Source organism: Microtus ochrogaster, chromosome 5, assembly GCF_000317375.1.
Source record: "Microtus ochrogaster isolate Prairie Vole_2 chromosome 5, MicOch1.0, whole genome shotgun sequence".
Lineage (NCBI taxonomy): Eukaryota > Metazoa > Chordata > Mammalia > Rodentia > Cricetidae > Microtus > Microtus ochrogaster.
Window position 1 is genome coordinate 967,205 of NC_022012.1, and position 21,940 is coordinate 989,144.

Sequence of the window (21,940 nt, forward strand, 5' to 3'; positions counted from 1 at the left end):
CGAAAAACCAAAAAAAAAAAAAAAAAAAAAAGAGTGGTGAGAAATGTTTGTGCCTTAAACAGACAACATCCTCAGAGCAAAGAGGAAGCAGTTCATCAATTCAGTGGGTGAAGGAACAATAAATGGCTTGCTGGATGAACTCTTGGAGAAGAAAGTCCTGAACCAGGAAGAGATGGAGAGAATAAAATTTGTAAATGATACTGTTATGGACAAAGCACGGGACCTGTGTGATACTGTCATCAGGAAAGGTCCCCAAGCAAGCCAAATTCTACTCACTTACATTTGTGATGAAGATGTCTACCTGGCAGGAGTTCTCCAACTCTCCTAGAGTAAGAACTAAACTCCCACTATATTTATCTTTTCTTTTCAATGTTAACTTTCTTATTATGTTATGTGCTGTTTAATCTTTACTCTCAATTAGATCCTATTTTGATTGCATGAAAGAATATTATGTAGTATCCAGTAGGCTATAGAGGAGTGTGAAATTTGTTCATTGATAGAGGCTGATGCAATGCCCTTGGGTGGTACCATTCCCTAGACAGTTTAAGCACATTATAAGAGAGAGAACAGTAGCTAACTGCACGCAGGCAAGAAGGTGTGCTTATTCTCTGTTCTTGACATTTCTTCAGTAAATAACTGAAAACTGAAGTGTATGCTAAATAAATCCATTTTCCACTCTATAGATTTCTGGAAAGTTTTTTTTTCAGCAGAAGGAACAAAACTAGAAGAGAAATCAAGTGATATTGAAGGCAATGTTCTTGTGATCACCTTAAAAATTTGAGGAAAGTAATGTGGAAACTTTGGAGCCTTCGTCTGGGAAAACCATTAGGTACATGGGTAAAGCTTAATAACCTATTATAGTGGACATTTGGAAAAGGAGAATCTTGAGAGAAATGAAAATTCGGAAGGCATAATTCTTGGGGTATCAGGGAGGAGCAAGGGATTTATTAGTAACTAGGCACCAGCCATTCATGGGAGCATGTGATGATATTATGGTCAAGAATCTCTATCCACTGTTCAGGATTCAGATTTAAAAAATAACAAAAACAACAACAACAACTTTGATTGGTTCCAGTCAGCACCACTGACCTGAACCCTTCTGGGATTCCTTTGAGATAATAGAAAAATAGTTCCTTAGGATCAGCACAGAAGTCCAGACAATTGTGGTCTTAGGTGCCAGGCTATATCTCAAATTTGGAACACATCTTGATATTATAAGAGTCATTTACAGAACTGTAACATGAGGGGCCTACTTGTTGGGGTTTCTGTCCCACCCAATACCCCACAGCTGGCAAGCCCCAAGGAAAATCAATCACACAGAGATCCTCATAAGTTATAAAACTGATTGGCCCATGCTTCTTGTTAACTCTTGTAGCTCATATTAACCCATTGTTCTTATCTACATTTAGCCACATGGCTCGGTACCTTACTCAGCCAGGCAGATTACATCTTGCTTCTTCCGTGGTCTGGGCAGGACTGGGCGAAGAGCTTCCTTCTTCCCAGAATACTCCTGTTCTCATCACTCTGCCCCTACTTCCTGTCTGGCTGACCCTCCTATACTTCCTGCCTGGCCAATCCACATTTATTCAAAACATGATTGACAGAATACAGACAATTCTCCCACACCACAGAACTGATAATGAAGGACTGAAGGTTTGTGGAAAGCAGTTGAGGCTTGGCATACTATGGCAAGCTAAGATTTTTGGAGAAAAGCAAAAACCATTTGAAGAAATGAAGCCTCAATTGTAATGGCAATGATAATAGTAATGGCAGGACAGTGGACATGTATCAAGGAGGGCATCAGGTGTAAGAGGAATGTCATGTGTATTGTGGATGACACAGCTGTAGAGGTACTGTTGCGTTGACAGACATTCTTCCTGGGGAAAGATGAACAAATATCTTCTCACCCCACATGGAGAAATGATGATTTTAAAAAAAAGTAAAGGAACACCCAATCCCACCTTCCTGATACCATGAGTCATTGGGGTCATTTATAGGAATTTAGGTAAGCTTCTTACATGAAGAGGAATAGCTCGGAGGCCATTGCATCACTAAATGCCCACACCATGTTGAACTCTGCATATTAACTACACAGCTTGATAGATCACAGAACATCTCTGCTAGGCACCTCTGCTAGTCTAGGCAGGCATCTTGATTGTATCTTTTCCTCAGCTGGTCTCACTGCTTCTACAAGCTTGACTATGGGGAGTGCCTATTGCCCTGGTCAGTTTTAGGGACTTCCTGAGATTTTGAGGTTGTTTATTTCTTGAATATTAAGGATCCCTGGCCTAGAATGTTCTGAGTTTTAACAAGTGTCAATTTAGGGGTTTCTGAATTCTACGGAGCTTTTGTAAAAGATAGATGTTTTGATTGGGAGAAAAGTGTTGCATACTATTCTACACCTTCCTGCTATCTCATTCCTTCTATCCCCTCTACCAACCCTGCTTCCTGCACTGCCGAGGGATGATCAACTTGTCTGTCTAAGACTAAGCATTAGGCCATTTTGCCTCAGAAACAATCACTGGAGCTTTTCTAGTGGTTATTAATCTCTAGGATATGAGATCTATTCCATATAAGTGACAGTTGTCCTTGGCAAGCTAAGTAGATGCTGAAAAATAAATGTTAGGAAAGATTAAGCAGTATGAAAAAAATCTCACTTTTATTGAACTTTTTTTTTATCAAAAGAAGAACATTGGGTAGTTACATAAATGGGGAAGACTAACATATTTAGTTGCTATTTTTAAGCCAAAATCTTTATCACTGAATTGTCTCACTTCTTTCCCCTGGGATGTTCTTGTGGGATGCTTGTTCATCTCTTTACTGTTCATAAACTGGATAGGGCTACTTTAACTGCTTTATTTAGCCTATGGCCAAGATGGAATAGTGCCTTCTTACTTTGAGCTACACTGATGCCTACTAATTTGGGTTTATACTTATATTCATTTCATTTGGATTGCTTCCACCACCTCTGGGCTAAGACCCTCCCCCTCCTGCTTTGGCTATTCCTCTGTGCCCCAGTTATGGGCTCTACCTATGTCTAACTCTTGTGGTGCCGTGCTTTCTTTAATGTACCTGTGTGCTCCTTCTTTGCAATGTTCCTATGTCCACTTCCTTGGCATTCTATTGCCACCATAGTTGATGTCTTTGTATAAAGCATCTTTGGTGCTGGGCAAACAATTTCTACCTCCCAAAAGAAAGTAGTACTTAGCACACTAGGAGGAAAACCCCCACTTCTAAACGATGCTTAATCCATTTAACTTGTTTTTATTTATATTGATTTTTACCAATTGATGTTCATTGTCTCTGATACTACTGGGGTTCACCATGAATTTAGGGTCAGCTAGATCAGCATATACCCAAACCCCATACACTTTTAGCATTGATAGAATACCATTAAATCTGTAGTTTAATGTGGGATTTAAATTGCATTAGTCAAAGTTCATGGTCCTCATGTGCAATCGTCCCTGGCCACAATGTTAGAGAAATAGCTGAGTGATTCCCGCTACTGGAAACATTGTTTCCCTATATTGGAGTCTAGTAGCTAACACTGCACCCCATTTCCCTCCTATGACACCATAAGGAGGTGTCATAGAATTTAAGTCCTTCCTAACATTCACCAGAACTGAATTTGGTGTCTTATCTAGTTAACTTCTATAGACTTTAGCACCATGTTGTTCTATACCTCCGTCTCCAAGAGACACAGAGACACCCCTCTATTTGTAAGTTCCCATGTTTTTGTTTTAGCATTTTCCAAACCTGATCTACGTGCTGATATAACTCATTCTGTTCTGCCAAACCATTTCTAACATTCCACTTCCTACCAGAGGATTTACTTGTCTCTGAAATTTCATCCCAGGCCTAAGGTACCTGATAAATTCATCCATTTTTCTTGAACTATCAGATAAACAAAGTCTTTTCTCAGTTTTTTTGGTTTTTTGTTTGTTTGTTTTTTGAGACAGGATTTGGCAGTAGTTTTAGAGCCTGTCCTGGCACTAGCTCTTGTAGACCAGTCTGGCTTCAAACTCACAGTGATCTGCCTGCCTCTGCCTCCCAAGTGCTGGGATTAAGTCTTATCTTGTCCAGTGAAATGGGCAAAACACTGTTTTTAATATTATAGTGATATTTTTTATTATATTGTTTCCTCTTTGCTAGCCTATATTTCCATGGATTCCATGTGCCTGTTTCCCAATAAGGGCTTCTTGGCATGGCTCTTATCTGTACTGTACTTTGCTTCCATCCTGCCAACTATAGGACAGCATCTCTGCATTGATGTCTCCTACATATAATTTTCTCTGAGAAGTTACCTTCAGTCATTCTAAGAATTTTAACTGGCTCCAACTTCTGTGAGTAACTATAGCTTCTGTGAGTTCGTGTTTGTAACAAGGAGCCTTTATCCCATACTCCAGCTCTTACATTATACCCACATCACTTCTGTAATGTTTCCTTAGTTTTAGAGTGCCCGTGTATTTATGTGGGGAGGTATTCATGCCCCATCTATTACTAAAGTCATGTATTCTCAACACTTTAAACAACACTTCCATGTTCTTGAGCTAACCACAACATGCTGTGGGGGAGGGGAAGACATAAGCTTCTTAGACCAGGGTTGATATCCTCTCATAATTGGTGGATATAAATGTAAACATTTAGAAGAATATTTTATACAATGACTATTTAACAAAACAACATTAAATCTACTCTGCTGGCCAGGGCCTATGATCTCACTGCTCTTTGATGAGGGTTACAGTATCAGGCATAAAATACCTCCTGTGGCCTCAGATCCAATTAAGAAAGAGTGGTTACCCCCAACAGTCATGCCACTGCCATCATTTCACCAGTGGACACATCTTGTTGGATAAGTCAATATTGAAATACACAATGTCCAGTGCTACCTGGATCTATTGATATCTTTTCCTCCCCATTAGCATGTATAACATCTTACAATACTAGGAAATCTGGAAAGCAAGGGGTTTTCCATAAGTTTAAGATTCAGTTCTCTATTTCTTACTGCCAAAGTGCGTGGTGTCATCAGCAACAAGGTCTTACGATCTAGATGAAATAGCATTCAAGAGTAATAGCAATAGTTTTTGTTGTTTCGGATGCCTCTGGGGCCTCGCTAATCAATAGGTAGTAGGATGGTAAGCCATTTCTGGCACTGAGATTTCCACATAATAATGATGACTTCTGGGAGCATCACTGACCAACCACAGAGGATATATCTGTTCAAGCTCATTTAAAAATATGTGTTTAATTAGCTGACAAATTAATGGGATCTTATAAGGCTCCATTATACCTCCCTAGTTTTGATTAATCTGCCACTTACTTTCTCCTTTCTACCATCTCATCTCCCTGATGCACACTGGAACTTTTAACCTGCAATATTCCTATACCCAAACCCATCCTTTCATGTCAAGGTTTTCATATAGCTTTTTACTTCCATGTTCATTGAGGTTAACCTTTCATATATTCCCTTGTTTCCTGATCTGGTCCTCCTACCACACTCTCTGGTAGAACCTCTTTGCTGCCAGAACCTTTCCTTCTATTTAGGTCAGTGTTCTCTAGAGTAACAGAACTTATAATACAGATCTCTCTCTCTCTCTCTCTCTCTCTCTCTCTCTCTCTCTCTCTCTCTCTCTCTCTCTCTCAATAGTGTAATATCTGAAAAGAGAAAATTAGCATAGCCAAAGCTGACTTCAGTGCACATAGGAAAAGAATCTGGGATGTACTTATGTTCAGTAAATGTCTCTAAGAAAATGAAGGACTCAATGTCCTGGTCATGTCTGCTATACAGCAGCAACCAGTTAACAGTGATGTCCGTGAAGGGTTCTGAAACAGAAGATTAAGTCCTTTACAGAAACGATGGAAAATTTTGTTCATCTTTCTAAATACCATATTATGTACATATCAGAATATGTATTGATGCTGAAATTTTCACAGAATAAGTTGATTATGCAAATAATATTGTGACAGTTATATTATTTGCTAGTTAACTGTTTGCACTTATGACTGTGTGTATGTCTGTGTGTGTATGTGTGTGTTTGTGTGTGTGTGTGTAATGGAATCTTTACATACTGTCAATCTATAGACACCTTCTGAGGTCTAACTATTGTGAATTTTCCCTCCTATAAGGAAACCTTTAGATCATATTATCTGATACTTCCCTATAACCCTTTGCTTCTTCTGCAGAATGAAGATGTGATCTGATGCACTACAGTCATTTCAAAGAGCTGCTTCCAGAGTATGTGTTCTTCTGAGATGGAAAAATCCTCTCACAGACCCATGTCATTGGTTCTCTGTTTTGAATAAATTTCTTTTTAATGTATTTTCTTCTGTTTTGCATTATCACTCCATTCAAGATGAAGCAGTATCAGAGAAAGCCGTGAGAGATTGTCAAATTGTTAGACTTCCAAATTCTCTTTCTTTTTTTATTTGGGGTTCCATTACAATCCTTAAGATATACCAACTGACTCCATCTGCCTAGCTCTGCTTCCTAAGTGCTGGGATTAAAGTCGTGTGCTACCATCACCCATTTTGTTTTGTGGTAGTTTTTCAAGGCAGCTTTTTTCTATGTAGCCTTGGCTGTCCTGGAACTTACTTTGTAGACCAGGCTGGCCTTGAATTTACAGAGACCCTCACACCTACACCTCCTGAGTCCTGGGATTAAAGACACGAAACTGAGTAAAATAGGAGAGGGTAGAAGGGGAAACTGGAGGAAGGGAGGGGAATGAGTATAGTGCAATTTAAACAATAAAAGAGGAAAAAAGATACCAGCTGTTTACTTTTATGCTTTCAGGCAGTGTGAGCTGCAGCCATGGAAAGCAACCCGAGTGCTGGGATTAAAGGCATGCTCCACCACTGCCTGGCCACAAACACACTTTGATATAATATTTCTGATCTGAGTCTATGGTAACTATTTATTTAAAGTTCACAAACCTACTTTAATTGGAATGTAATAGAGTAGACCTGAGGACTCTATTTTCAGAAGCAGACCTTCTTCAAACCTTGTTTCAGAATGTACTGGCGTTGACTTTCAACTCCAAGTGGGAAGGCGTGGCTGGTGTGACTTGTGTTCTGGGGGATGAAGATAGGCAGAGCCAGTACAGTATGCTCACTTACAGAGGCTCTGAGGCAATTCTAGGAGGAAATTGGCCATCTTTCTGTTTAGGCTAACTTCTACTTGCCTACATAGTGATATATTTTCAAGTAAAATACTCTAGAAGGCACAAGACAGGTTCTGACTCATTAACTCTCGTCAATTTCTAAAATTTCTGGCATAGAATGTAGTAAAGGATGGGTGCCAGGAATGAAGACCAATAAATTTACTGGAGTTTTCAATTAGTGTACTTCTGATGAGCTCTTTATGTAGCTGAAATAAATGTGTTTCTTATTCTCTTGAGTTTGCTCATCATACATGTCTTACTTGGGGTTTCAGTTGCTGTGAAGAGATACCATGACTGCAGCAAAGTTTATAAAAGAAAACATTTGAGTGGCTTATAGTTTCAGAGGTTTAGTTCATTATCACCAGGGTGGGAAACATGGAACTGTGCGGGCAGTCACAGTGCTGGAGAAGGAGCTGAGAGTTCTATGTCTTGAGCCACATGCACCAGGAAGTGAACTGAACATTGAGCATGACTTGAGTGTATGTGAGACTGGAAATCCCACCCCCACAGTGACACATTTCCTTCATGATGCTATATGGACTTCAACAAAGGCACACCTCTGGTGTAGGAGGTCATTCTGTATTTGTGTTGCTTTCATTGGTTAATCAATAAAGAAAACTGCTTGGACTAATAGGGAAAAACTTAGGTGGAGAAGACAGAACTGTATTCTGGGAGGAAGAAAGCAGCAGAAAGAGAGAGAGAGCCACCATGAAGCTGCCAGGTCAGACATGCTGAATCTTTCCCGATAAGCCACGACCTCGTGGTGACATACATATTATTAGAAATCAAGATGTGAGAGTTAGCCAATAAGAGGCTAGAGCTTATGGGCCAAGCAGTAATTTAATTAATTCAGTTTCTATGTGGTTATTTCGTGGTTAAGCTAGCCGGGAGGCGGGACACAGCCTGTTCCTCCTTCTACTACACACCTCCTCATAGAGGCACTTCATAGAAGCTTATGAGGTTCAATTACATTCAAACTACCATTATAAGTAACAGTATGAAATCACTGTAGGCTGAAGCTAAATATGATACTGAGTATTTTCAATATTTCACTCCACAGAAGAATTTCTGACTACTGACCGTGATTTTGTACTTTTGTTTGTATTGGAGGTTTTAATAATGACATGAATTCTCTGGGAGGGCACAGTTTGAGGATGGTCTGATATCATTTCAGGGATTAAGAGCACTGCCTAGGGTCAAGGCAGGACAGTCATAGGATGCGTGGCCACCTGAAGTTTCCTGTCTATAATTTGTCCATATGGAAAATGAAATTAACACCACTGTCTGCATGTCACCCTTCAAAAAACTAAAGGTACCTGTAAAGTCCTAACAGAGTGCTTGATATCAACAGAATTTTTTTAAAAAGTGAATTTACTATGTGCATTGCTACATATTTCAATAGAGATGCAGCATCATGAGACTGAGTATAAGAAAATCTACGAAATCTTCATTAAAACCCCTGTTGCAGAGATAACAATTGAATTTCATTTAAGATCATGAATACTATGAAACTTACAAATAATCCAATGCACATGGCACAAGCATGTTAACTACAGATAATTTCAATGAAGATTCAGTCTCGAGGGGCCTCATGTTCAGAAGTCCCCAGCATGTGCACTGTGTAACAGCCACTCTCCAGTTCTGGTAGAATGTCTCTTTCTCTGTTGACACCTGTCTTAGGGTTTTATTGATAAGATAAAACACCATGACCAACCAACTTAAGGAGATACAGCTTTTTTTTATTAAGCTTATACTTCCAGGTACCAATCTATCACTGAAGGAATAAAGAACAAAACTTCAAACAGGATTGGAATGTGGATGCAGAAGCTGATGAAGAAGTAATGGGGGAATACTGCTTACTGGCTTTTACCTCATGGCCTGTTCAAATTATTTCTCATTGAACCCAGGACCATCAGCCCAGGGATGACACCACTCACAAATGGCTGAGTCATCCCACAATGAGCACTAATAAAGAAAAGACCCCACAGGCTTTTCTACAACAAAAACATGGAGACATTTTTTTCAATTAAAGTTTTATCATCTCTAATGATTCTAGCTTTTGTCAAGTTGACATAAAACTAGGCCATACAACAGCCCAAGTAAAAATCCAAGCTATGGCACATTGTTTGTTTCTTTTCTCAAGTATGCACCAACCTTCTAGTTACCACTTGATTCTGGATGCCTACATTCTAAATTTCCATTGTTTCCCCCACAAAAGAGCTCAATGAAGTTCATTTTCAAGATTTCTCTCTTCCTCACTATAGTGTAGTTTCTAATGTGAATGGGAAGTACATATGTCTATGTTAAAGCTTCTGTCATATGGTTGCAGTTATGGTTGATAATAGGGAAGCAATAAACTTAACTGAAAGCCATTCCTTTCTCCTTTAAAGATTTTAGAAGAAGCATATATTCCTTGACTATGTACATCACAGAAAAAATAAAACAAAAACAAACAAACACAAAAAGAAAGAAACACAAGAAGCCAAGAAGGAAATAATCTAGTTGCAAGTATAAAGGAAAATTCCCAAAAAGAAACTGTATATGGATGTGGAGAATGTTATGGTTTTCGTCTCTTTAAGAGACAAGCCACACCCACTCCCAGCAACCTCTACCCTTCTCCCACCATCTTAGATTCTCACTGTCCCCTCTTGGTGTATGCACGTGTATCTGTCTTGGGCCCTTCTCTGTCTCTCTCCTTCTCTTTCTTCCTATCTCCTCTAACTAATAAATATCCAATTCTATTCTGTACGATGTGTCTGCCCATGTGCCTTCTACCCACCATCTGCTCACATCCCCCAGGCTTGCTGGGACCAGCCCAGGGCTGGCAGTTCTCAGGACCCACCAGCCCAGCCCCCACTGCTCGGGACTGGTCACCACCAACTGCTCTGCAGGCCCACCGGGGATCTTATATAAATCATAAAATTGGTGCCGTGTGACTCGGATAGGCACTCCTGCCCAAAACTCCTCTGCCAGAGTCAGGATCCTGAATTGGGGTTCTTTTTCCACTCCCACCACTGGCTTCCTGGCTTCAATCTGTGAGTCTCCCCCCATTCTGCTATGGTTGCTCCCCTTTACCAGAATCGTGTTTGGACTGACCCCTGGGTCAGTCCACCCATGTGTTAGCACTGCACACTCCCTGTACAGTGCATTCGACTGGGGGACCCAGGTCCCCCAGTTTCTTTATTTTTTTCATTTCTTCTCTTTCCTTTTTTTTTTTCTTCTCTGTTGTAACCACCATTCAGAGCAGCCCCGGCCTCTCTAGTTTCTGGGTCACCCGACCTGATCCAACTAGGCCAAAATACCCTACTTGCAGTCCTCGTCCATGAGTCCTGGGTGTTCATGCTGATTTCCACCCCGCCTATACTGCCAGAAGATGTTCCCTTATAAGCCTTGGGTGCCGCCACTGTTTCTTGGGTTTTCACTATTTTGGCTCTGGAGAGCAACCAGCTCCCCGGTTTTTGAAAATTCCAGCCATGGCATGGTGCGGTTTCTTTTTTCTTTCAGTTCCAGCCTTTTGGGTCCTTTCATAGTCTTAAAAAAATACTTTTCATTGTACAAAAAATATGCCACAATCATTATGTGTCTAAAACTTCTGTTTTCACAAACACAAGGAATTCTTGTGAGTTCCAGGGAGCCGAATTAAAGGATCAGATACCCTTTCAATTCCCTGGTCCAAAATTTTTTTTTCCCTTGATTATTTAACTTTGTTCTTTGTTCTGCCAATACCTTAAACAGGATAAGAGACACCAAACATTTCCATGCCACAGATACTGGTCAGGAGCAAAGAGACCAGCTATGCCAGGATGTGGCCAATACCCAGCCTTCTCAGGTCCAAGATGACACCCACAAATAAGCTGGAAGTAGTTTTGAGAATCCGCCGCTCCAATTCTGTCAAACTGTGGTGGCTAATCTCCTGCATTTTATTATAAAAAGGAGCTGGGAATGTAATGGTTTTCATCTCTTTAAGAGGCAAGCCATGCCCATTCATGGCAACCCCTGCCCTCCTTCCCACCATCTTAGATACTCACTGTCTCCTCTTGGTGCCGTGCGTGCTCTCTCTCTCAGGCCATAGGCCATTCTCTGTCTCTCTCCTCTTCTTCTCTTTCTTCCTCTCTCCTCTAAGTAATAAATATCCAATTCTATTATATACGATGTGTATGCCTGTGTGCCTTCTACCGACCATCTGGCTCACACCCCTGGGCTTGCTGGAACCAGCCTAGTAGGGCTGGCAGCTCTCGGGACTCGCCAGCCTGGGCCCTGCTGCTCAGGACCCAGCACCAGGACCTGCCAGGAGCTGCTCTGTGGACCCACCAGGGATCTTACATAAATCATAAAAGAGAAAAATCTGCAGGAAGAAACTTCTGTGTCTGCAGAGACTGATGGACCAATTGGAATTTCTATACTGTGAAAAGATTGGAATTTTGTAGGATCAGAGGCTAATAACTTTATTTTGTGCTAATTTTGGTCTTCTGAACAGCTATTCCTTGACACACTCTGTATCTGAACTAACATGTAGTAAAAATAAATTAAAAAAAAACATTTAGAAGCTATTAATTCAGGAAATCATGAGATTTCACCATCACAGAGCTAAGGTCTTCGCTGGGGAAGATTTTAGGACTAGAGCAAAGCTTTCCCCATCTCAGTCTGTCTGCTGTACTCACAAAGGTGTTGTAAACTTGCGTGGATTTAGGACTTTCTTGGTTCCCTACAACTAGAAAAATGTCATGAAACTGCTACCACATTGGAGCGTGGAATTCGAGGAACCTAGAAATACCTGTGCTCCTAGGCCCAAAAAAAAATGGCTTCAGGATAAACTATCTCTTTACTTTTAAGATGAGAGCTGTGATTTTTATGACAACACAAGCCCTGCTCTCTGCTTCTTGATCCAAGCCCCTGTCTCATCTCCAGCCCGGAACCAGAACACCTGCCACCTTCTACTTGTCCTCTGTCCTCTTCAGTAACAAATCACAAAGGTCTTCTCCCCCACGCTTCCTTTCTAAGACTCATGTTATTATCCCAGCCCCCAAAACCAGTAGGCATTCCCTGTGAACACACCAGCTTCGTAGGCCAGGAAGCAGACAAGTGCACTGAAGACCTTCATCACTCTCTCCTCCCCACCACATTCAGCCCCGGAAGCCCCTGCCTGTCTCTGCAAGGGAACTCCAGTTGCAGCTTTTCTTCTCTATACCACTTCCCTTCCCACATTTCCCATGCACCCCACAGACCTTCCCCTCCCAACCTCCCTTCTTCCACTCCTGGCTTCATTCCAGCCCCAACTCCAGCAGGCACCCCTGCTAATCCTCAGAGCTCTTGGGCCTCTCAGGTAAACTGCCTTCAGGTCTTGTCTTCCCTCTGTTTTCCCAGCTCTAATCTCCCAATCTCATACTAAACTGCAGCAGAAACACCTGTGGGAGCCTTCCCTTCACCCTTGTTCTTTTCTCATCCCCTGTGGACTCCTCAAATCTGTCCCAGCTCACTGTTTTGTTAAAGACTAGGACATTCTCTTTTCCTGCCAGGAGCCAATCCAAGTGTTCTGCAAAGATCATTTCCCAGGTGTCCTTCTTGACAAGTCTGAGTTCCAGAATGGTAAATTAATGAGGGAAAGAAGCAGGAGCACACAGGAAGAACGGTTATTTCGCAATCTGCATACACGCCCTGGTGGAAAGGAACTTTCAGTTTCAGTAGCTCCACATGCTAGGAGAGAAACGCCATGGCTGGTGAGTTGTCCCTGTTTGTAAAGGGGATAAGTTGTGAATAAGTCATTTAGAAAAGGGGTGTTTTTTTTTGGTAGCTGTCATTAGCTTCTGCGGATTAAGTGATCTGAATCTTGGGAAAGGGAAGACTGTGTGGAAGAAATCTTCACAGAAGATTCTTAAAGCCACATAGAGTGAAGGCCAGGGCCAGAAGGAAATGCTGGTGTACTTGTTTTTCCAGTCATATTATAATCTTAACTATTGCATGACCCTAGTCTGACCAGCACAGCCAGATGAATGACTGAGATACAGGCTACAAAGGAAAATGCTGTATCGCCTTTTCTTTGTTTTATTAATCTGATTTGAGAACATGTGGAAGCAGGAAGAGGTTTATGATTTTTGAGTTCTATCCGAAAGACGGTAACTTGTTACTTGTGTCTCCCCCTATGCTCTTGTGTAATGTTGAGGGAAAATAGAGAGCACAGATAGCAAAAAGAAAGGGGTAGGAGATGTATATGAAAGGGACATTTTACTTTTTAATTCTGAAAGAGGCCAAGCTGTTTTTAACAGGAAAGGAACATGTGGTTGTTTTCTTGACTTGAGAAATGTTTGTGCCTTAAACAGACAACATCCTCAGAGCAAAGAGGAAGCAGTTCGTCAATTCAGTGTGTGAAGGGACAATAAATGGCTTGCTGGATGAACTCTTGGAGAAGAAAGTCCTGAACCAGGAAGAGATGGAGAGAATAAAACTTGTAAAAGCCACTGTTACAGACAAGGCAAGAAACCTGTGTGATTCTGTCACCAGAAAAGGTCCCCAGGCCAGCCAAATTCTACTCACTTACATTTGTAAAGAGGACAGCTACTTAGCAGGAGTTCTGGAGCTTCAATCAGGTAAGAGCCTTCATCTCAAACTACGTTGAGAATCAATATCTTTTTATTACCAATGTCTAGTTCACATATTTCTTATGTGGTTTGAATGTAACTCCCTCACTTCAGACACCAGAGTCCCACTTTTGTGTCAGTGACCCTATTATATGTCTCTTATCTCTGTTACTCCTATTTCTTCTCCCTGGTCTCGTGTACCTGCTATTGGCCCCAAACTTGCTGTTTCCAAGTATCACCGTGTAATGATGAATTAATTTCCCTTTTTCTCTTCAGGTGCACCAGTTGCAAATACTGTTAGTACAGATGATATCCAGGGAGGACATTCTTCTTCCTCAGGTATATATGTTCAGAAAGGAATGACACCCTTTAATCACAAATGCTTCTGACTATATTCTTTATGGGGTAAACCTAGGTTGAAGGGATTTGACTAGCTGATAACTAGCTAATAACTAACTCCCAAGCATCGATTCTATGATATTATTCATCCTGTTCTCTACATACCTTGCTCATGCAAAGAAGTTCTCATGGCTTCACCACCCATATTTATAGTAAAATTTTCTGGCTTTGTATCTCAAGTCTTAACTGTGTAGTTGGGTACTAAACCTTATTCAAGTGCCTAGTGCAGATATTCCTATCTCCTCTGGACTTATATTTCTAAACACCTCCAAAGGCAAATTTGACAGTCCTATCCTAATCCTTTTCAGTTTTCCCTTTCTTAGCTATAGTTGTCATCATGAGCAGTTGTTAAAATGTGAACATCAAAGCATGCTTAGTATTTCATTTTCTCTCCTGCCTCTTTTAATGTGTGGCTAAATTTTAATGAGTGCCCCTCTCAAGGCCTCTGCCACTTTATTACACACCTTTAATTTGTAGCCTGCAGTAGTTGCCAATCATTACTGTCTCTACAGTTAACTATATCAGCTATAATTTCTTGATCATTATAGAAATAGCTATCACATGTAAATTGTACTCTTGACGTTGCTCTACAAAAATCTTCAAGAATAGTAAGCATGGCAAATAATACTTCTTTTGAAATGAACTTGAGCGATTAAATATTGTATAAAATTCACTTTTAAACTATTTTTATCACTGAATTAAAGATACCAACATCTTAGCTATAGTAATAAAAACCCTTATTTAGATAACAAGTAATTCAGTAAGAAAGTCAATATTCATAGTGGTTCTTCCATAATAGAAGGTTGTTCTTTATTCATGAAGATTATATAAGGCATTCTCAATGAAAGAGAATGCAGCTCTTTTCCTTGCCAGAGATATTTCACTCTGTGTCTTACACACCTACAATAGAAGGCACTAACAGAACTGTGTTAATAGCCTTCCTGTGACAGACATTGGAAAGAATGTGAGAAGTTTGTGGGAGACTTTGCAAACCCAACTCAGATGTGTCACAAACCAAACACATTTGTATCTTCTATTGGCTACAAGTGATCATTCAGACAGACTATATTTGGGATTGCTGGTAACAAGCACAAGTTTGTGGTGCAGGGTGGATGCACCTATAGAACTCTGAGTACAGATTCTGCAAGTGTACAATCAACCAATCCTGGAAGAAAACAAAAATAAGCTTAATTTTTAGAATACTAGAGCTACCACAGGAAATATGTATGAGTCAAATGACAAAAACCACATTACTATTTAAGTGGCCTTTACTTAAATGGCACCTTCACCTTGTAAAAGCTGATGCATCAGCACACCAGATTTGTTGTTGATAATGTTAATTTTGAATAAGCTCACGTCTTTCTTAAAGAGCATTGCATGTTACAAGAGAGGTTTTTCCACCATAGTTCTGAAATAATCTCATCCAGAAGACAATGCTTTATCCCAAATCAGAAGAGCAAGTATTAAAAGGAAAACTCAGTTATTCTAAGGGATTTATTCATGATGATTAATCCCATGCTTTATTACATATTTCATGTGGTGTGACATTACTATATAACTGAATACTTTATTCAATTACTTTAAAATATCTCCAGTGTAAATAAATATTTGTTTAACTTGTTGATTTAGACTTATTTGTTCAAAAACAAGACATCTTTTATCAATTAATCAGCATTTTTCATATTTTCCAGTATGTTCATTCAAAGTAGTTTATATTCTATTTTACAACCAACACATTTTGATAAGTTGGCCCAATAAACATGCAGTTATCTAAATGCCCTTTAAAATTAATCAAAATCTCCTTATTTTAATTGCTTTGTTTCTCTTCTCTAATACCTTAATAAATCACTTCTATCTTGTAAATATAACAAGTATACACCAAATTATGTAGGAGTCCATCACATGGTCTGAAGATATTAAATTTGGGATATAGCAGAAGCCCCAGCAATTCACAAAAACTGTTGTGAAAATACTCCTTCATATATCTGTGCTGTCAATAGTGAGTGATATAAATTCATAAAATTAGCACATTAATTTTAGCACTTAGTTCTACTTCCTTTTCATTCTAGTAAATACATTCAATATTGTTTCTCCTTTGGTTAATTTGCACATACAGTAGAAAGGGATGCTGGGGGAGAGGGCAGAGGATCATTTTTTAAAAGTACTTCAAGTGATGCCTACTATTGTGCATAAGTTAAAAAAATAGGTAAACATATTTTCATAATTTTTAGTGGGATTAAATAATATATCTTTCCTACTGCCCTCTGCCTACAATTTCATCCTAAGCTTCAAATATTTTTTAAAAATAAAAGAAAATCTAATACTCCATGCTTTTTTAGCTTTTATCTAAAATATTTAACAAAATATCAATCCCAGGATAGATTGCAGATCACACTACTGGAGATATCTGGTTTGCCATGTGTCCATTAATAGTAGTGTGTATCTCATCCTATAGTATGGAAATGACCGCAGGGTTTTACTCGGCTGTCTTCACACATAGATAAAGCTAGAAAAGACTTGAAGTGAGACCACCAGGCTTCAATATATATTGGCATTTTTTTTTGTCTCTTACAGAAATAAAGGAAGAACAGAACAAAAAAGGTGACACATTTCTGGTACCAAGTGGGAACCTCAAGTTATGCTCCTCAGAAAGTGCTCAAAAGATTCGGGAAAAAAATTATCCAGAGGTGCTGTGCCCAGAATCTGGGATAGAGCAAGTTGAGGATACTGATGCCATTCCAAAGGGTGGTGACTCTTTGCCACAGCCATGTTCATTGCAGTGTTTTCCAGACTTGAAGAGTTACTCTACTTTACATAAAAGTTCTCTACCTCCTAGAATCTCAGGTTTATTTGAAGTTGTACAAATTTGGTCCAGTTCCTTGGTATACAGTAATAGCAACAGCAAATAAGTGCCTAACATTAGATGTTTACTATGAGTCAAGTATTTCTTTGTATACCTTATATTTAAAAAAAGCTGTTAACCTTCAAGATGACCCATTTTAGAGATTAAGAAACTTAGTCAGGTATGCATCAATATTATGTCTAGAATCAAGAAATCAGAGGAATTAGTTTTATAATTTAGGGATGCTTAGCTTTGTTTTTCAAAATGTCATTTTCAAAATTAGGAGTAGATGCTTAGAAACTACCTGGGTATTTATAAGTTCCTTGGTGCTCTTGAATTAAGACTCATTCTGTTTTTATCCATAATCTTTTCATCACAAGGTTGATTTCTTGAAAGGATTAAGCAGAGGGAATTGTGAACTATCATAATCATATAAAGTAGACATTGAATTAAACAAAGCTGTTCATTGAATCTGCCCTTCTTTCAGATTTATCCAGTAATGGATAGGTTCACTCGTACACGTCTTGCTCTCATTATCTGCAACACAGAGTTTGACCATCTTCCTAGGAGGGATGGAGCTGATGTGGACCTCAGAGAAATGAGGTTGCTGCTGCAGGGTCTGGGATATACTGTGAAGGAGAAAGAAAATCTCACCGCTCTGGTAAGATTTCTCAAAATATGGAAACAATATTCATGTTTTTCATATCCCTAGATAATGCCAGAAAACATTGTACAGTGTCAGAAAACATACACTCTTGCTAGTTTGTAATGATGATATCTTTTTGTGAGGAACCACTAAATATTACATATGTCTGCCAATAATTACAATGCTTTAGCCAAAGTCTCCTGTAACATCCAATTGGAAAATATTTCAACCAGTTCAATGATCTCAGGATGACTTCGTATAATCTTTATAGTTCGATTTTCATAAAATTGAGAATTAGAAAGTTTCTTTTCCATGTCACTATTTTCATGGAATTATTCAAGAACCCCTTGACTGCTTAAAATGAAATCCCACAGTATAAAGGTAGTTCATTGAAGATCACTGGTCTGCTTTCTTACAGGCTATGACTAATGCAGTAAAGGAATTTGCTGACCGCCCAGAGCACAAGACTTCTGACAGTACTTTCCTTGTATTCATGTCCCACGGTATCCAGGAAGGAATATGTGGCAAATCACACTCTGATAAAGAAGCAGATATTTTAAAACTAGATACTATTTTTGGAATGATGAACACGTTGAAGTGTCCAAGCCTGAAAGACAAGCCCAAAGTTATCATCATTCAGGCCTGCCGTGGGGGTGGGTGCAGATGATGGTTTAAATAACAGGACGCTCACAGTCTGACTTTGCAATTTATATACAGACAGCACATGCCAGTTTTTCATGTTTGATGTCTAAATATCAAACATCTTTTACTACTCGGTTAATTATGCACTTTGTAGATTGTATTTCAAATTAGTAGATGCTTGCTTCCTTTTCCACTAGAGAATATTACTATCAGCAATCATACATACATATTGATATTTGGGTGTTATTAGAATCTATTAAAAAACTAAAAGAGAAAAGAATGATAGAAACATGGCCTATAACAAATATTATATACATATGTATATATTTACATATATATTCACACTCACATATATGCATGTGTATGTATTCATATTCATATATATACATAGAATAATAATTTTACAAATAGAGTTTAATAAAATTTTAAGGAAACAATAATTCCCTTGAAAATTGTTAGTAACATAAAACCAATTTTGTCTTTCCAGAGAACCGAGGAGTGGTGTTGGTAAAAGATTCAGTAGGAAACACTGGAAAGAAATTCTTAGTGGATGCGGATTTGGAAGATGACGGCATTAAGAAAGCCCACATAGAAAAGGATTTTATCACTTTCTGCTCTTCAACACCAAGTAAAGATTTTTTTATGCATATGAACTTTGTCAGGTTTACTGTTAGAAAGAGGAACACCATATTTAGTATTACATAAGACATTTAATGCCCACTTAAAAACTTCATATTCAACCCCCCCTTCCACACAGACAAAATATACATACAATGTTTGATGAATTAGAAATCTCTTCCATGGTGCATGATTTTTTCCTAGAACTATAAAGAATAACAAAAAATAAACAGATGAATATGAACCCTAAAGTTCATTAGAATCTGAAAGGTTCACATCATTGGGCTTAGTCAAGACACCAGTGTGTACCAGCATCAAGTATTTCCAGAATCTTGATGACTGAGGCATGGAGACAGAAAAACTGAGCACAGGACCTCAAATCCTCAGAGTTCAAGCTGCTCAAGCGCCTGAAATTCCAATGTTGATATGAGTAGTGGGGCAGGTGGGCACAGGACACCCTGTTGATAGCACTCAGACCAGCTACCCTAGGCTATATATTTGAGGCTATATAATGGGCTTAATGTGAGAGGGTTTTATACATGAAAGCAGATATTCATAAATAATTCAAATATTTATGCTACGTCCTGACACTTCCATTTGTATCATCTTTTATTGTCTGTTTGTTTCGTCTTGCTGAGATTTCTTTGAATTTCTCACCAATATCTGCAAATATACTGCCATTGTAGCAAGGACTGAATAAGATGATAACTGTGAAATATTGAACTACTCCTGAAAAATCTAGCCTTAAGTTTTCCTATTATCAAGGTTTTAATTTCTAATCCTACTCATTACTTACTATGTTAAGGCTTAAATAAAACTCATTTGAGCCTTTCATTTCCAGAATTTTTCATTTCTAGAAGCCTATATTCTTTTACTGAACTACACCCTTAAGGCTCTGCCCCTGATCAAATAGATTACAGATTATATTATTGACTGTGGTCACAACCTCCAGATATAGTCCACTCCTACACTGGGTGTACCAAGCCCAATGTATATCTTACTACATCATTTTCTAATGATAAAACATCATAGATATTGATAGATTGTGGGATCATAGGACTTTGCTGAGCTATTGGTTACTTATAAATTCAGGCAGATGGAGAATCATCTTTGGAAATATACCAAGTAGTAAACCACTGATACCCCACTGCATTGTATTATACCATTTTTTTTATGCAGACAGACCTGATATAGGCAGTGAATCATTAAAATTGCAAAATGACTCAAAATGATGAGAGACACATAAGGGGGAGGTACTGATTTATACATGGGAGGGAGATAATGAGAGAGCACGACATAAACAAATCAGATGCTTTCTATGTATTGAAGAAATTGCCAAAGAACAAGTGTATTTAGTTTTAAAATACCTTAGCAATACTCCCACAAGTTTCCAGCTTAAGGATACAGTCCACTTTATTATTAGATTTAACTGTTCTTTTAAATCATTTCTTCTCATTTTGTACCATACATCCTCTGTAGTTGTAGAGTCTCTTCAAGCCTTTCCATACTTGCCATCTGACCTGCTGGTTCCTGTATCTCTTTCTTTTGCTGTCTTCACTACTCTCTGTAAATGGTTCAGACTATAAAAATTTTGTACACCAGTTACTATACCCAGATGAAATTTGCCAGTGTAAACCCCAACCCTATTGTAGGGCCTTTGAGAAAAGAATCTGGTCTTAATTGGACTATTATGGGAAGAATCTGGCCTTTTACTCTCTTCACTGTCAAAGTACTTGCAGAGATACCTGTTTCTACTCTTCTCTCATTTCCTTTACCTAGTTCAGATATTTGTGGTTTGATTATCTATTGCTCAAATATCTCTTTTTTGGTAAAAAAAAAAATAATTACTGAAAACTTCTAATTAAGAACATTGGATTTAAAAATGTACAACAGTCTTGAATCAGACCCATTACAGAGCATCTTGAACAAAAATACTCAGATACTTATTCTCCAAAACTTATCACTCCCTTACTCCAGGGCCTGGCTCAGTATTAGTGGCTCAGTATTAGTTTTCACCTCCTTAATATCAGGAACTGTACCATTTGAATATCTGCATGGTATATATAGCAACCACCTTGAGGAAGAGAGAAGAGGTATTCATTGATAGATATATATATATATATATATTGAAAAATGGAAGACAGTTTATAGGATATAATATGGACACTATATAAAGTGTCCAGTTAAGAGTGGAAAGGCTACAGAGGGCTGTATTCAGAGTAAGGTCTGTCATAAGATTTTGAATATACATTATTCACAGATAATGTTTCTTGGAGACACCCTACCAAGGGCTCTATTTTCATTATGGAACTCATCAAACACATGGAAGAATATGCTTGCTCTTGTGACTTGGAGGATATTTTCAGAAAGGTAGGACTCGAACGCTTTTTCAACTCTACTTCTGTGGTCTTGGGCTGCTGCCAGTAGGAAAGCTCTGGACATATTTGTCTTGTAATAACGTCATTCTTTCCAAAGAGTTTTGTATTACTATTATTATTTTTTTGATTAGTCAACAATCCTTACATGGTGCCACTGTTTTATGCTCACAAGCCTTAAGAAATAATCATTTATATTAACCACTATCTTGTCCTTAGTAGAAAATGGAAGAGAATTTAATACCCCTGTATCCATTATATTTGTCAATTCCAGCAAAAGCACTTAAAACTCATCTGGGAGACTACTCTGATAGCTGTGATTCTTACTAATGCCTTGAGTTATTGTTTCTTGTCATTATAGTCACAATAGTTTTTTTTTTTTCCATCTCCAGTCAAGATTCTAGTCTCTGAAAATAATGTCTGTAAATCTCCCTTTCTCTTTTAGGTTCGATTTTCATTTGATCAACCAGGATTTAGTTTACAGATGCCCACCACTGAAAGGGTGACTTTGACAAAACGTTTCTACCTTTTCCCAGGACAATAAAATAAGTATGCTGTACCAGTGTCTTTGTACATTTCTCTTCTCTTCTCTTCTCTTCTCTTCTCTTCTCTTCTCTTCTCTTCTCTTCTCTTCTCTTCTCTTCTCTTCTCTTCTCCTCTCCTCTCTTCTCTTCTCTTCTCTTCTC

General features: G+C 38.7%; 2 protein-coding genes across 2 annotated transcripts in view; both read left to right on the forward strand.

Moving 5' to 3' along the window:
- The window catches only part of Card16 (caspase recruitment domain family member 16), a 7,084-nt gene extending 847 nt beyond the window's left edge, over positions 1-6,237 (forward strand). Inside the window, exons 2-3 of the mRNA XM_013346096.2 lie at positions 63-329; positions 6,184-6,237. Of these exons, the coding sequence (XP_013201550.1) occupies positions 63-328 (266 nt within the window). The 3' untranslated portion in view covers position 329; positions 6,184-6,237. The remainder of the gene's footprint in view (positions 1-62; positions 330-6,183) is intronic.
- Positions 6,238-12,768: 6,531 nt separating this feature from the next.
- Positions 12,769-21,940, forward strand: part of Casp1 (caspase 1) — a 10,456-nt gene continuing 1,284 nt past the window's right edge. Inside the window, exons 1-9 of the mRNA XM_005346766.2 lie at positions 12,769-12,874; positions 13,475-13,741; positions 14,009-14,071; positions 16,706-16,818; positions 17,461-17,634; positions 18,038-18,272; positions 18,749-18,889; positions 21,140-21,249; positions 21,700-21,803. Coding sequence (XP_005346823.1) covers positions 12,868-12,874; positions 13,475-13,741; positions 14,009-14,071; positions 16,706-16,818; positions 17,461-17,634; positions 18,038-18,272; positions 18,749-18,889; positions 21,140-21,249; positions 21,700-21,798 — 1,209 coding nt within the window. The 5' untranslated portion in view covers positions 12,769-12,867 and the 3' untranslated portion in view covers positions 21,799-21,803. The remainder of the gene's footprint in view (positions 12,875-13,474; positions 13,742-14,008; positions 14,072-16,705; positions 16,819-17,460; positions 17,635-18,037; positions 18,273-18,748; positions 18,890-21,139; positions 21,250-21,699; positions 21,804-21,940) is intronic.